Source organism: Solanum verrucosum, unplaced genomic scaffold, assembly GCF_900185275.1.
Source record: "Solanum verrucosum unplaced genomic scaffold, falcon-dt-bn FXZP01000287.1, whole genome shotgun sequence".
NCBI classification, from domain to species: Eukaryota; Viridiplantae; Streptophyta; class Magnoliopsida; order Solanales; family Solanaceae; genus Solanum; species Solanum verrucosum.
The window spans coordinates 2,130,756-2,147,442 of record NW_026020292.1 but is presented as its reverse complement, the minus strand read 5'-3'; the positions used below and the strand labels follow the sequence as shown (position 1 = coordinate 2,147,442).

The following is a 16,687-nucleotide window of genomic DNA, read 5'->3' as shown; positions in this document are numbered from 1 at the left end:
ATGTTTTCTTAAGTCAACTTTATTAATAAATGACAAGATTAATAATAGGCAAAATATAGAAATTTATGCATAAATTTTATAAAATGATAAATATTGTGGTTCAGCTATTTATAAAAAGAGATGAGATATAAAATGGAACCGAGGAAGTAGTTATTTATGAAATTTCAACACATAAATAATGATGGATGAATGGACAAGAAAAGTCCAAAGAGTAGAAATCCTTTGGTTTTTAGTAGGGCTGGGCATTCGGTATTTCGGTTCGGTTTCAATTTTTTTTTTTGGTTTTTTTGGTTTTTGGTTCTTGTACAACATGTACCGAACACCAAACCGAAATAATTTGATTCGGTTCGGTTTTTATTATTTCGGTTCGGTTTTTGTTAGTTTGGTTTTCTCACAAACTAACTAGCAACAAAAGCAAAAATCAGAAAGAAAAATAAATGGAAGAAAAAATATTCATTTTGAAACTTGTTAATTTAAAATAGAAGAAGAAATATTGACAACAAAAAAATAATGGTGGTCGCCGGAGCCTGGCTATGTGGAAACTGGAAAGGTCGGCTGATCGCTGCTGTGCTGTGTGCTGCTGCCTACTGGTCGCCAGAAGTGGGAACGCCGATTCACTGTAGATATGGGAAGTGGAACGTGGGTCTGTATTTTGTAAAGTGCAAAATGGAAAAGTAAGAAGTTTGAATTTGATCTACTTTTGTTTTTAATTTTAATTATAATATTTATTATTTAATATTAATAATTAATATAATATTAATATATATTATAATATAATATATTTCGGTAAACAGAAATACCGAATAATACAAAAATTATATATCGAAAATCGAACCGAAATACCAAAAAATATAAAAACATACCCCGAATATCGAACCGAAAATCGAAATACCGAAATACCAAAATAATTTGGTTCGATTCGGCTTTTCGGTTTTTCGATGTTTATGCCCAACCTTTGTTTTTAGCTTTAGAGGCCTTCCGACATACGTCAGGCTCTTTAATTTACTATTGTTTTCTGCCTCAATTCTCCACTTCTTCCAAACTCTCTCTTTAGCTTACAACTCAATACCTCTGTAAATTGGGATTTCTTCATTTTTCACCTTCAGCATTTGATCATGGCGGAAACCGCTCACAATAATCTCAATGCTAAACTCGTAAGTCTGATTCATGCATGCATCAATTCCTCTGTGTAACATCCTTCGTTGCTTCTGTAAACTGTTTATTGATTAATTCAATTGTTTGTTCAGGTGTTGTTGGGGGACATGGGAGCTGGTAAATCAAGCTTGGTTATACGATTCGTCAAGGGACAATTCCTTGAATTCCAAGTATTTGTCTTTCTCTACGAGTTGCTTTTTAGGGTTGTTTTCCCCAATTCTCAACTTCATGTAATTTTGTTGATTTGTGTGATTATCACGTGATGTTGGTGATAACAGGAATCGACGATCGGAGCGGCTTTCTTTTCGTCTACGGTTTCAGTTAATAATTCTACGGTGAAGTTTGAGATCTGGGATACTGCTGGTCAGGAGAGGTACCATAGCTTAGCGCCTATGTACTACAGAGGTGCTGCAGCTGCTATCATCGTCTATGACATCACCAGCACTGTGAGATTCTTTCCATCAACAACTAAATTTCAATCCCCAACTAGCGAGCTTAAAGGTTTTTATAGCCGAAATGAACTCTCACATCTAATAGCTTAGTCTTCTGGACTGGGCCTTCCTATTCAGTCTATTACAGAATAACAATCAAATGGGTCTTATGAAGGCAATAGTTGGCTTTTTGCCAGTTCGTCAGTATATTGGTATTGCAATGTGGAAACGAATAATAGATTAATAGGGAATATATGCAACTTTTATCTTATGCATTGACAAAGTTGCAAAGACATGTTTATGCTTGTTTTTCGTTTACTTGTGCTCATTTTGCATTTAAAGGACAATTTTTGGCCATGGAGAGCAGCTGGTCGTAAGTGGATGAGAATACTAATTGATTTGTCATTCATGTTGAATTAGGACTTCAGGCAGAATATTAGGTCATGTTTGCTGTTGCTTTCCCTTTGACGTTTCTGCTTTTTCACAATTAACATTATCATCAGAGGGTTGGAGCTAGAAATTTTAATCTAAGGGGGACAATTATTAAGTCTTAAAGGATTTAAGTGAATGTTTTTCTCTTAGGAATGACCATTTCACTATAAATTTTAAAAAGTTATTTCAAACTTGAAGGGTTAAAAGTTCCCTTTCCTGGATTTACCTGGTAAGGGTGGCGCTTGTAAGTCAATGTTGACAATTTCAATGTGTGGATCACACCTTTGACATCCTATATGAACTCCCAGATCCATGAAGGACATGGACATCTGTAACCGGGTGTAGCTAAGCAAAGAGTGGAAAGAAGGAATCACAAAATCAACGCATTCATTCTGAACTTACTAGTGTGATGATATCTTCATCTAAGGAAAGAAGAATAAAAAGACAACTTTCCAAAAGTTCATTTGTTATGGCCAATACCAGAGACGGAGCCAAGATTCGGACCTTATGGTTTCTAGATTCTCGACTTCAAATACTAGTAACTGGGTTCTGAATTTAGTTTTTGTACATATTTGATAAATCTTTTAAGCATAAATACTGGATTTAGACTAAAATTACTAGGTTTTGCTGTATCACATGTTACATGCTACCTTTGCCCCTGGCCAATATTGGGAATGAGCGGCATATCCCATGTTTATGCAACTCTTTGTTGTGCATGTGTAATTGTGTATGCCTATATCTATGCATATCAATTTCGATGCCATCTTCATTCTAGGCGTAATCTTCTGTTTCCTTCTTAATATAGGATTCATTTGTACGGGCAAAGAAATGGGTGCAAGAATTGCAGAAGCAAGGTGCTTATCTGTGAACTTTTCTGCTTTATTCAAATAGAAAATTTAGAATATTCTTCTTTCATCAGTTTATTGCATAAAATCCAGCGCTCTACTAACATCTTTTTTAATCTTTTTCCTTATGTTGTATTGTATTTTATTACTTTATTGCCTTAAGGACTCATATAAGGTTATTGATGGTATCATAACTTCATATTCATAGATTTTTAGGTGAAGTGATTTAGTTTTCTGATAATTGGGTAGGTAATCCCAATATGGTCATGGCTCTTACTGGCAACAAGGCTGATCTAGAAGATAAGAGGAAGGTGACTGCAGAGGTAAGCTCTTTATGTATTGCCTGTCATCTTTTTATTCGAGGTTCCTTTGATTGGGCTTTGCCATCCATCTATTTTGAAACACAACTCTTGTAATGCACCCTTCAACATATTGTGTTTGGTCTCAGCTTTATTATATAGTTTTTGGGACAGTTATGAAATATAAATTGGATAATGATCTGAGATGCAGCAACACGTTACTTGCCTCTAGATAACCAGTTCAGATAATGATGTAAAATGGAAATACTCATTTTTGTGGAAGTTAACTTCCACGAACTGGTATCCAGAGCTGAAGTAGAAGTATGCTGGCTTTCCTTTTCTTTCTTTTTTTTGTTGGGAAAATGCTATTCCATAATTGAGTTTCTTGCGATTATAAGATTGGTTGTTGGAACTTATGGGCTAAGGCATTTGTTATTAATAACTCTATCTACTGGTTTTATCATTTTCTACAATATACCTATACTTGGGCAGTTTTCTTTCTTGATTGTTTTGGGGCATCAATTTTCCTGGTATATAGTATTTTAAATATTGCTTTCACAGGAAGCACGCTTGTACGCAGAGGAAAATGGCCTATTTTTCATGGAAACCTCTGCCAAAACTGCTGCTAATGTCAACGATATATTTTACAAAATCGGTAAGTTCCATTGTTTTGTTGTTTTGTATGTGTCATTTATTGCTCTCTTTCTTTCTCATCTTTTTTTTTTCCAAAGGTATATGACATTGTAGGTGATATAATAATCTATCACCGAAGCTTTTGAGTGTCTGTAATTGAAATGTATGAGGACAGTCTTGTGTTATAGGTTCCCGTTGTTGCTATCGTTGTGCTATGCAATATTCTTTCTGGGCATGGTTTTCAAGACATTGTCTGGACAACAATATGCACTCTATCTTAAAATATTTGAAAAATTGTGGCATTTGCTTATATTAAGATGCTATGCCTGTTACTGTAGCCAGTAGGTCACTCGGCTTGCGGGTCTTCGCTTTTCACTCCACCGGTCAGTAGTTGCCCTGCTGATTAGGCCTTGACTAGTTGTAGTAGTTGATAATAAGCAAGGGTAGTGTTCTTTCCTTTCCTTATTTTTTTTGGGCAAGACTTTTGGATGTTTTAGTATAGCAACAATCACCATCAAATTTAGCACATGAGACAAATGTCGTTATCAAATGGTTACAAGGACTAGCTGCTTGAGGAATACAGGACTTCAAGAACAAGATGGTTCCAAAGAATAGTTTGAAAGCCTGAATATTTAGGAACTTCTGGTGCCATTTGCTTTTCAAACCCTTAGCTTGCTGTATGGTAACCCTTTGTAGTGCAACCCAACCATATTATAGTTCTGTTCTGACTTCTTTTTAATCACATCTGGATTCCAACTGATCCTGGAGTGAATGTGAGGCTTGTCCTGGAATACAGAAAGTGGCGAGTTGAACGGTAACTTTTAACATTCCTATCAGGCATCTTCGTTGATGCATACTTGAATTAATTCCAGCTGATGTAAACTGTAATATGCAAATTCTGTAACAGATTTCATGTTACATGAATCGCAAGATTATGCACATTCCTACTTGTCAGTTACAAACTCATGCTCTTGTCACATGAAGAAAACTATATGATTTTACTAAAATGGAGTCTCGAAGAGTTGATGCTTGCTTTATGGTTACCTTCGATTTACATGCTAGGTGCTATGCTAGGGGTGGGTAGAGTTGTAAAAATTTACCTTCCTTCAACTATTGAAATTCGGAAGTCAACTTTACGAAGCAATTTATAATTTTTAGTTTCTATGTATCAGCATAGGTAATAACAGGAAAATTTATATTTCTTTAATCAGCTTTGCCTAATTAATAAGAAATAGTACTAAAGATGATGTCACCTTGCATGCAAGATAATAGACTGTTGTTGGAATACTAATTATTACCAAATTCTCTATGTTGACAAATAATATCTGTTAGAACTCCTAATTATTAACATACAAGTAACATTATTATATTATTATTAAGTTCTTTAACAGGATTTTCATTCCAAAGTACCCCACTATATTCCTTTTCTTGTTCAGGAATTGCTGTTATAGAAATCTGGACGCGAGAATAAACCTAGTACTGGGCAATCTTAATTTATGTCCACTTTTAGTATGAAAAACATGTATATAATCTCTTAAAGAGACTACTAGTATACAAATACATGTAAACATTTTTTTGTTAGTTTATAAAGAGAAGTATTGAAAACAACCCTAAACTCTGCGTGAATTATTAGTTTCATCTCCAAATTATTGACAGCCTTAAAAATACCCTTTTACTTGACTAATTGAACTTGAATACACCCCGATCTTGCACCATGAGTGAAATACACCTCAAATTTTTGTCAAGTTTAGGGGTGTTTTTAACCCTTCTCTCGGCTTTCAATTCAGAGCTCTATGCTTCTACAAGAGTTTCAGACCGCTTGCTATGTCATGTTGATGTGGCAGATCGAGGTGGTATCTAAGTTTAGTTAGTCAAGTACAAGGGTGTTTTTTTAAGGGTGTCAATAGTTTGGGAACGAAACTAATAATTTGCTCCAAGTTCAGAGGTGTTTTCAATACTTATCTCTAATCTATATATAAAATCAACAATTTGATCACTGTTTATATTGTTGAATTCATGCTCTCTTGGAAATGGAAATTCCTTCACTGAGTATAGTGCTTACTGCCTTATGATTTGGTTCCTTTTGTTTTACTTTAGTGGTCTGGTTTTACCTTCCAAAGGAAGAGGAATCTTTTTTTGGTTGAGTTAGGGGAGCGGGGAAGCTTGGAGTAAGGATGTTGTTATACATGGTGATACGAGCAAGGATGTATGCTTGTGGTTGTGGTAATCAGAGATGTTGATATAAACATAAAGTGAGCGTCCTGGTGATGACTTGAGTAGGTATAACCAGTGATTACCTGTCACAAGGATCATACACCAGTGCTGCGGGAGGGGATTTGGTCCTCCAGTAACCTTTTGATTGGGAGGGGTTTAAATTGGAGCAGATTGGGCTGCTTTACTGAGGAAAGTTGGTGAGTATTGACAAAGTTATGGATCATGTTGAATTAAAGGATTTCTGTGGAATAGCTTTGTGGGTCTTCCATGACAGTGCTAATAGGTCTCCAGCTTTTCGTATTCAAAGAGGGGTTAGTCGTCAGATTTTGAAGTAATATAGGTGAAGTGGTACAGATAAGAGAAATTACGCTTCTGCATTATATATTTATGCTATACATGGATATCCGAAATTGATGTTTCGGTTTACTTATTTTTAGACCTGCCCTGTTAGGATGTCTTTCACCTCTTTTATTGCGTCTCAGAGCAGTTGAATGTCTCTGTTATTTACCTGCTTCCCTGATTTTGTGGGTGTGAATTCTGCAGCTAAACGATTGCCTAGAGGTCAGCCTGCTCAAAATCCGGCAGGAATGGTACTTGTTGACAGAACAGCAGAAGGATCACAAACTGCATCATGCTGCAGTTAAGTATTATCATCTCGATCGCTCCATTGATTTCGTGAACTGGAGACATTTCTTGCTCTTCATGTTGTGCTGGTATGGGAGTTGAAGACAGGAAATTGGAAGTCATGTTTATTGGGAGATACACAGTAGAATATGTATGTAAACTGTATTTAAAAGCGCCATATCTGAGGTGATTGTATCTTTTGTTCATTCAAGTTGTAAATAGTTTGAATTTCCCCCCTACCAATTTATTCTTGATAATTGGACGCTGTTACTCCCCAAAAATTGGTTTAGGTGAATAAGATTTGCCCAATTTAGTTGGAGCATAAGAATTTCAAATGTTTATTATGGATATCAGCTTGCAATAGAAATGAATCGCTTGATAAGAGACTTATGAAGAAATAGAAAAAGAAAAAGGACAAACATTAGTTTAGGATATATTTTCATTTTATTGTAAAAGAAAATTCTTGTTTTACAACTCAATCGTGTATTTTAGAGATTAAAAGAAATAGAAAACAAGAAGAGAGGTTATTTGAGTATTTACTTCGAGGGACAACTACATAAATGAGTTATAAAATCTAAAATAATTACAAGTTTATATTCAAATTCAAAGTAGTTCTTGAAATACTCATTCTCTCATAAATAATTACAGCTTATAACTCCGTTTATTAAGGTTGATAATTTTTGCTTAATTGATACTAAATCAGTATCATATACTGTATTGGTATCATTAACGCTAATAATTTCGCTAAACTGATACTAAATCAGTATATATTTACTGTAATGGTATCATTAATGTTTCTTGTTCAGAAATTACTCATTAGTCAATGATATTTCAGAAATTACTCATTAGACAATATATCTTAAGTATTTAAATTGATAAACATTTATAAAGTTGTTTATTTGTCTAACATAAAATAATTACGTAACTTTTACTTTTAAAATTTAATATGATCTTATGATTGTAATTGTACATCTAAACAATATAGGTATAAATTACATTGTGCCAAACAAATATGTCAAGTATAATTACTATCCTAATAATTACATTAATTTTAACAACCAAACAATGTATTAAAATAATACATAAATAACTTTTATACACCATTTGAAAACCTATCAACCAAACATCGTATAAAATTAATTCATGAATAACTTTTATTCTATTTGCAAACCAACCATGGTATAAAATTAATACATGAATAAGCAAATTATCTATGTATTAGCTTTGGCCTTATCCAACTGCCGGTTAGAGACTACTTAATTCCTACTTGTATGTTAAGTCTCCAAGGGCGCTCAAAGAAGTTGTGTTAAAGCTTAATCTTTTTTGTGGAAGGAAGGTGTATGAGGATATTTGGGAAGCACATATTTCCAAGACAAATTGTACTATTTGCTTCTGGGTATGTTATACACTTGTTGCTCTTTTGATCATATGTCAAACTATGTATCATATTCATTTTTTTTTTGTGTTTGTTTTTGTGGAGAATAGGATGTTGTTTTTGGGTTCAACAACTTATGATGTGCATAGATCCATAAAGAACAACCAAACACCACCTTCAAAGGAGCAAATCCAAGCATTTGAAGATTATCTCAACTCTGTTCGCCGCCCTTCTTAGGCATGTTTCTATTTTCGGTGCACAATATGCCACGTATTCCTCTTATCTATTTTTCATTAGTTGAAGGACTTCCTCTCTCAATAATTTTGTAACTATTAAACTAATATTGTGTACCTAATAATTTATGAAAACACATGTTGTAATTTACCTTTGTTGTTGCTATGGTATGAGATTTTAAAAAATAAAGTCGGTCATAAAGTAATATTTGAAGTTGTCTTGGATTTTCAAAAGATATCTAAAGTTTACGAACATCTTATTACTTCAATGAAACCATTACAAATCACAATAAATAAACATTTTTGATTTATTTTCACAATAAAAGTGTTCTCACGTTTGATAGGCGCGTGGAGGAACCCAAACCACTATACAAATTTCACATGACATTGTCAAATTGAGTTTTCTTCTTTATTAAAAGACTCACTTTCATCTTCCCCAAAACCTCCATTGATAGATGTTGAAGAGTTTTCCATCTACAACAACAAAAAAAGAATTCTCCATCATCAACAAAATTTTCATCAAGCTTTACTAGCTTCAATTTCTTTTTTTTTTCTTAATTTTTATTTAAAAGTTATGAAATCAACTAATTTGCAAATTCCGAAAGTGCAATTGCAAATAAATTTCAAAAATTTAAATAAGTGAAAAAACATTCAAAGTGAAATTAATCCTAAACTAACTCTATATACACACAAATAAAGATAACACAAGAAGAAAATAACAACAAATCACTACAAATATGATTTTTAAAAAACACTACTATAAAAAGAATATTTTTTTAACTAAAATTTACATTCAAATGAAGAAGCAATTAACATGCGAGCCTTCACTTCTTCGTTTTGATTCCATAATTCAAGAAATTATCAGCGCAAAGCAAATTTATTTGACTATTTGAATGTTTTAAGGTTTTGATCATCAAAAAGAGAGTAAAGTGAATCTAAAAGGAGTTTAGGGTTTGATGGAGCGGGTACTAAATGAGTTGAAAAAAATAAGTAATTATATTATTAATTGGGGGTTGAGATCCACGCGCATGCATTGAAAATATAGATTGTGCAAAAAATGTGCATTTATTGTTATTTGAAATGTTTCATGGGGTAATAGAACGCCTGTAAAGTTAAAATCAGGGGTGTGCAAAAACCAATTTAACCAATAAACCGAACCGAAAAAAACACTATTGGTTTATTGATATTGGGTTTTTGGGCTAACGGGTTTTAAACAGTTTTGCAAATTTTTTTATTAGGTTATTGGTTCGGTTTTCGGTTTTATGATTTTTGTTAATGGTTAGACCGATAACCCAATAAGAGTATACTAAATTTACCAGTCTTATTGTTAATGGTTAAACGATTGTTACTTCCACCTTTTTGTTAGTGGTTAAACGATTGTTACTTTCACAATTTTTCCTTTGAATGTGTCTAGTGTCTAAACTTGCAAGAAAAATGATTGTTATTTTTATGATTATTACTTTCATGCCAAATGCTGGAAAAATCATATGGTTTATATGAAAATTTTCTTATTGTGTATATAATATATATGAGTATTTTCTTATTGGTTAAACCGAAAACCGAATCGTTAAGTACCATAAATCGATTAACCAAAAATCGATGAGAAATATGTTATTGATTTGGTTATCGGTTTGACGTATTTACAAACCAAAAACCGATAAATCGAACCAATAACACATAAAACCGAACCGAACCGACCGATGCGCGCCCCTAGTTAAAATGTCTTTTTAAAAATCTAGAACATCTTCAGGTGCCACTTTATATCTTTTCTCAAAATATAATAGTGTTTTACATTTTTAAGAAAAGAAAATAGCTTACTTGTAGAGTGTATTATAACTCAATTAAATAAGTATAACTTACATAAATTCCATAGTGTAAGGAGTAAATTACAGTCTATTCCTATTTTTTTTTTTAATTACAATAATTCCTTAATTTTTACACAATTCAGATACATAACTCACAAATGAATACATTAATGCTGATACATTATGTATCAAGTTGTCACACTGAAAAAGGAAAATAATCAGAAAATTCAATTAAAATTCCATAAATTACGCTTGCACGTTTTTTCTTACTGTAAATCAGTCATACACAAATCTTAACAGAACTAACAATTCGAAAAAATCAAATTTCTTCTCCCTATTCATCTTTCTCCATGTTCATCCAAGATCCATTCAAATTAGATTCAAATTTGCCAAAAAGTTGATAAGATAAATAATGAATAGTTGTTGGACAAACAAGTTCTTTTATGAGTCTCAAATCTTGAATTGCAGGAGATCATGAGATGAGAAAAACTTGAAAATTCAATGTATAGTAGAAGAAAATCACGGGGAAATGTTATTGACAATGTGATTCAATCTTGGGTAAATTGTAACAGGATAACACAATTCAAAGTTCAAAATTCTTCTTCCCATTCTTCCAAAAACTCTTAATTTTGAATCAAAATTGTCAATAAAAATTCGAGATACATTACAGATTAATACAACATTCTTCTTCCTATTCTTCCAAAAAAAAATTCTCAATTATCGACAATATTCTTCTTTCCATTCTTCCAAAAAACTCTCAATTTTTGAATCAAAATTTTGAGATACATTGGAGATCTGATACATCGTTGAGGTGAAGAAACAAGAGCCTGGATTTTCAATGTTTTCGGTATGCATTATTACAAAAAACAAAAAGTCTGAAGAGATACATAGCTGTCACGACCCGGACCGTCGTGATTGGCACCCACACTAACTCTCCGGTGGGAGAACCACTACTACAACCCAAACCAAGCAACTAAACCCAAAACTAAGGCATTTAAGTATATGAAAGCAGAAATAATAGCTAAAAAACTGAAGTTCCCATAAACTTCAACAAAAGATCTAACAACGCAGAAGAATTAACCTAGAACCTGAAAGTCAATGTACAAAAATATCTAACAATGATCCAAGTCTAAACAAGAAGGGATACAACCCCATACTAATGAACTAACTAAAACAAATGTCTAAGTCCGGAAATGGTGGACATAGACGAAAGAGAATTCCATGGCAGCCTGGAAGAACTGGCTCACCCTTGAATTCGAAGTGACGATCACTGATCTCCTAAGCGAGGTCTATCAGTAGCTGCTTGAAAATGCCATGTACTTAACAAAAATAAGAGCAAGTGCAGTATCAGTACACAACCACAGTGTACTGGTAGGATCACACGACTATCCCACTAAGTGCAAAATACATAAGTCATCACAACAATATAATCACATGCATATAACGAACATATACAATATCATCAACATATACGAACAATGAACAACTTCACATTTCTCAAGATACACAATTATATCAAATCATTGGTCCTCTCATGGAACCCAAACCCAAACAGTTAGCATGCCGAAACGTGGCAATCGATCCCATATTTATGTCGGAACGTGGCAACCGATCCCATTTTTATGCCGGAAAGTGGCAACTGATCCAAGTTAGTTATGTCGGAACGTGGCAACCGATCCCATTCACACACCACAATCACAATCACAAGTATATCATCAAGATCATACATTTAAGTCATGATTTCATGGCATTCATCAATTCTCTATCTCATTTACAACAAGTGTGATCAACATTGCAACATTCATACATATACAAGTATCATAATAAAGCAAAAACAAGCATACATCACACAATCATAGAATCACAACCATCACCTACCTCGAAACAAGCTTGAAACCCTAAGAAACTTGATCCTTCTCTTTCCGGATTCGTTTCGCTTGTTCTTGGTCTACAAACAATTAATATAATACGAGAATCAATAAACAATCATTAATTACTCGAATTACTAACAATTCTATGAACCCTATATCAAACCCATGATCCCAATTATAGAATCTATAACAAAACCCTCCCCCATTAATATTTACCCATTTTATTACATTATACGGATCGAAAAACAGATTCGGGGAGTGAAAAGCTTACCTTTAGCCTCAAGAATGGTGAAAAATGAGTAGGAGTCACCTGGGTTCGTTCCTTAGCTCTAAGAATCAAAAAGTGCCAAATAAGGTCGTTTAGGGGTTTTTTAACGACCCTAAGTCGCATTGGGCCCGCCGCAGCGACCACCACCCCGCCACAATGGCCTCGCCAAGGCGGCAAACCCCAGTGCCAAAGCGGGTTACGCGAGACAGAGAGTTATTTCAAGAATTCTAAAATTTCCATTTCATAATGCACCTCTAACCAACGACACTCAGAAAATACCCTTTACGCCAAGATCAATTCCGGGAGTTCTACTCACCCAATTTCAATTCTGTAAAGTCGTACAGATTCCTTAACGAGTTATCTAACTACTCATGTAATAAAAAACACAATTACTTCACCCGATTGTTACCAGATTTCCCTACACCTCAAGGACTCTGATTTCGTCCAAATCAGGACAACGTTGGGAAAATCCAAATACTACGAAAAAAGTTTTCGGGCCCCAAATTTTCCCTCGTTGGCTTTTCTATAACGACGGGAACATGTCGTTACAATAGCTTTGATGGATCATCTATCCCTTTTATAATGTTGTGTGATTGTTTATTAAGTTGTGTTTTCGAGATGGATATATTTATAATACATTACTATTTGTGTATCTTGTTTAAATTTATAAGTGTTGTATTTCTACTAGATACATTAAATAAGTAATTGTTAGCCATAACATGTTAGATTTGAGATAGATACATTACTATTTGGTAATTGCTATGTATCAGATACATTTACTATAAATTCGAATTTACGTATCATACCTAAAAAATTAGTGCATGATACATTATTATTTATGTATCTTATTTCGTTTGATAAATACTATATTTTAAAAGTTAAAAAAAACATTATACATGTAATTGTTCCAAAATAGCTTCTTTTTTGTGTGTGTGATACATAACATAACGTTTATGTATCATGTATCAAGTACATTTAAATTTGAACATGATAAACACTAATCGAAGATTTAACAACAATATTAGAGCTATATATCAGTACCTTAAATATAAACATGATACATTGCATAAAACAAAGGCTATTGTAGCAGTGATGTATCAAATCAATGATAACACTAACAAAGACTAATTTAAGAATCAAAATAAACGAGATACATTAAAAATCTGTATCTTTGATAGTGATGATCGTGCAATGGCAGATCCAACTTTTTTCTTCTTTTTTTGGACGTTTTTCAATGGTAGATACATTAAAAGAAAATAAATATTTCTTAAGAAAATATTTCAACGATGATATGATTAACTAAAATTGCAAAGTTTCAATAAGATTTCAATAGGAGCAGGGGGAGGAGGTAATTTTTTTTTTTAAAATGAAAAAATGAAAAAAATAATAATAAAAGAAATCAAAAAGTTGAAGTGATGGAACTAAATCTACCTCTTGAATAATTTGAAATCATTAATTGGAAAGAGAAAAGAGTTGAAATTCAAAAATAGATTAATTGATGTAATTATGGAGAGATTTGTGGCGTGAAAAAAGGAAGAAAAATCATGGGTATGAGATTTCAAATTAATGTATCCGGAAAGGGAATGATGGGATGAAAAGAAGGGATTTTTGATATTTTTTTGAAATAGTAGAAAAAATAAGAAAATATGATAATAAATGGTGTGTAGTTAAGTAATTTTTCCATTAAATAATTGCTCGAGGCTTCAATATTTTTTGGGCTTCCTACTTTGTTCTATATTAGTTTTGTGTACATGTTCTGCACGTATATATAGCATATTAATCAATAATATGATTTTAAACAATATTCTATTTGAAAGTTAATTTTTTGGGTTAAGTTAAAATTCTGAAACTGGCTAATACACTTGTTTTTCCTTCTACTGAGGAATATGTGCGGCTTAAATTGGCTGATTTTAGGTTATCATTGAGATTAACTAAAACACATGATAGCTCGAAGAGGTATTGCCGTCAAAGAGGGACTCTGGTCAGGGTAACTCAACCCTAAATACATCGAAGCAGTTGCTTTAGCACCCCCAAAAAATAAGATCTCAAAATTATTCAATGATAATATATATGATATTTAATATTAATTGAAATTTTCTTCATAGTTTGTTGTTAATCTTTTACTAATCATAATGCACATATTTTTTATTTTATTTTTTATATTTAGAAAAAATACAGTTGATGTAATTGTAATTAAAGTTATATGCAATTATATTTGTAGTTACTTTCTACTTCTTAGTTTATCTAATTTACTTTAATTTGAATCAATCATATTTTAAAATTGACTTTGTAAGAGTGTGTTTAATTCTTTGAGGTGTTTCTTAGACATTTCAAACTCAAGCTAATTAGATTATCAAATGATTAAAAATGCATTCTCTTAACTTTAAATGCCTTCTAAAGCATAACAACCACTATGGTTTAGACCTATTTTTTTGTAATTAAATGTAGGCAAAAGGCATAAATTACCCCCTAAACTTGTACCCAAAAGTCATTTACACACTTTAACTAATGGGACGACCTATTACACACCTTAACTACATAAAAGTATATTTATTTCCCCCTTCCGTCACCCAACCCAGGACATTATGCCTAGAGTGAGAGCCACTCGCCTCCTAGTGAAGCCACGTTCCAATTCTTTTCATTTTATCCAAACCCGTTTCTATTCACCCAAATCCGATTCTTTTCACCCAAATCCGTTTTATTTTACCCTAGTCCAATATTTCACCCACCCACCCGTTTCCTTTTTCTAAGAACACCAAAACCTAATCATAAATTTCGTCTGTAAATCCTAATTTAGCTAAAGATTTCTTCGATTCTGTAGTGTTTTTGAAGTAGATGATGGTGACTTAGTAGATTCTCCCATGTCAGATATTATTTTCTGTAAGTTTTTTTTTTTGCGGGAGAAGGACACCAGAACAGGAGGGGTTGTGGAGAGAGAAAGACACCAAAGTTTTTCAGAGAAAGAATTGAAGAAGCAGAAATTTTGTGGAAATGAAAAAGAGAGGAATGAATCAAAATGAAAAAGAGATGAATGAATAATAATGAAAAAGAGTTACCTTTGATTCAAAAGAAGGAATTTTGAACTATGTTTGAATTTAGGGTTTTTGATTAAGATTTTTGGTGAAAATTTAGGGTTCTTGTTCATTAGGGTCGGGTGGGTGGGTTATAAGAAGAGAATAGGAATATAACCGTTGGATTGGGGTTTTGTAATTAAAAAAATAAATAAAAATGGCTTTATTAGCGTGTTGACGCGCTCAACGGAAGGGGGAAATAAATACACTTTTATGTACTTAAGGTGTGTAATAGGTCTCTCCATTAATTAAAGTGTGTAAATGACTTTTGGGTACAAGTTTAGGGGGTAATTTATGCCTTTTGCCTTAAATGTTATACAAAATATTATACAAGTAAAAATGATACTCTAATTGGTATACTCAATCAAGAGAAGTCTCACTTTTATTTTTTAATACTCCTAGTACTTTTATAATATTTTGATAGTTTGTATAACAATTGATTTTTTTTTTTTAAAATATCAATAAGAACTTATCTAGGATATAAACATTTGTGGTGTTATGTAACACATAATAATTTATATATGCCTATTCATGTCTTACAAATTATTAGAAGAAATATTATAATGACAAGTGAAAATAATAATAATTAATTATCATGTATTTTAAAATTTTATGAAAACAAATTATATATATATAAAAATAAAAATATTAATAATCATAAGATCTCTTTTTTTAAAAGTTTCGCTTTAGGCCTCCTATGCTATTGAGTCACCAAAATATGTCATTAATATTTATGTTCTTGGATGCATAGTGATGGAGATGATTACTGAGGGTCGGGGACTTTGATGTTAAAGTTATAACGAATTAGCATTGAAGTTGCATATGAAAAACCAGTGACATCGGATAATATATTTAATCACGAGGATTGAGGTGAACGACTTTGTTTTAAAAGAGATTTTGAGAAGAACAAATTTATTTTGAAGTTAGGAGTTGAACAATTAATTAAACTAGTTTAGTGTACGTGTTTTATATATGCATACCGTGTTAATTAATAAAAATATAGGTAAACTGAATAAATTATTATATATGACTGTGTAATCCATATCATTGAGTACACAATTTTAAAAAATATGTAGATTTTACTAAACAATATATTAGAGTAACAAAATTAATACCAAAAAACAAAATTTAAGTTTCTCAAAATAATCAATGTTGTTTTGATAAGGCCTCATTTATTTGTACTTAAAGAAAAATCTTAATCTTAATTATTTAAATCTCAGTCGTTAAATTTGTTTAAGTAATTTTCAAGTTTGAATCTTACTCAAGTCGTCATTGAGATCTTAATATTTAAGTCTGTTTGTTTTTCTTATTTTACAATGACTTGATGGGTTTGAATAGAACATGAAATTATCCTAATTAAAAACAAAACAAAAAACCTAGAATATATATATTAATTTCACAAATTAATTGAACTATTTTTTGAAAAATTCA

At 32.2% G+C, this 16,687-nt stretch overlaps 2 protein-coding genes across 4 annotated transcripts in view; one reads left to right on the top strand and one right to left on the bottom strand.

Annotated features, from left to right (window-relative positions):
* Window positions 1-16,687, bottom strand: part of LOC125834553 (auxin response factor 8-like) — a 771,942-nt gene that overhangs the window by 356,730 nt on the left and 398,525 nt on the right. The gene's annotated exons all lie outside the window — the stretch shown is intronic.
* LOC125834589 (ras-related protein Rab5) lies at window positions 964-6,870 on the top strand. The gene is made up of 7 exons (XM_049513728.1): window positions 964-1,154; window positions 1,248-1,325; window positions 1,434-1,601; window positions 2,824-2,872; window positions 3,113-3,186; window positions 3,724-3,817; window positions 6,553-6,870. The coding sequence occupies exons 1-7, from the start codon at window positions 1,116-1,118 to the stop codon at window positions 6,651-6,653; spliced, it is 603 nt and encodes a 200-aa protein (XP_049369685.1). The 5' UTR covers window positions 964-1,115; the 3' UTR covers window positions 6,654-6,870.

Bases quoted from the DNA above. Each gene is read 5' to 3' on its own strand.
- LOC125834589 (XM_049513728.1), top strand. From the start codon at position 1,116: ATGGCGGAAACCGCTCACAATAATCTCAATGCTAAACTC. The intron at 1,155-1,247 runs GTAAGTCTGATT...TTGTTTGTTCAG, and splicing joins ATAATCTCAATGCTAAACTC to GTGTTGTTGGGGGACATGGG. The intron at 3,818-6,552 runs GTAAGTTCCATT...TGAATTCTGCAG, and splicing joins CGATATATTTTACAAAATCG to CTAAACGATTGCCTAGAGGT.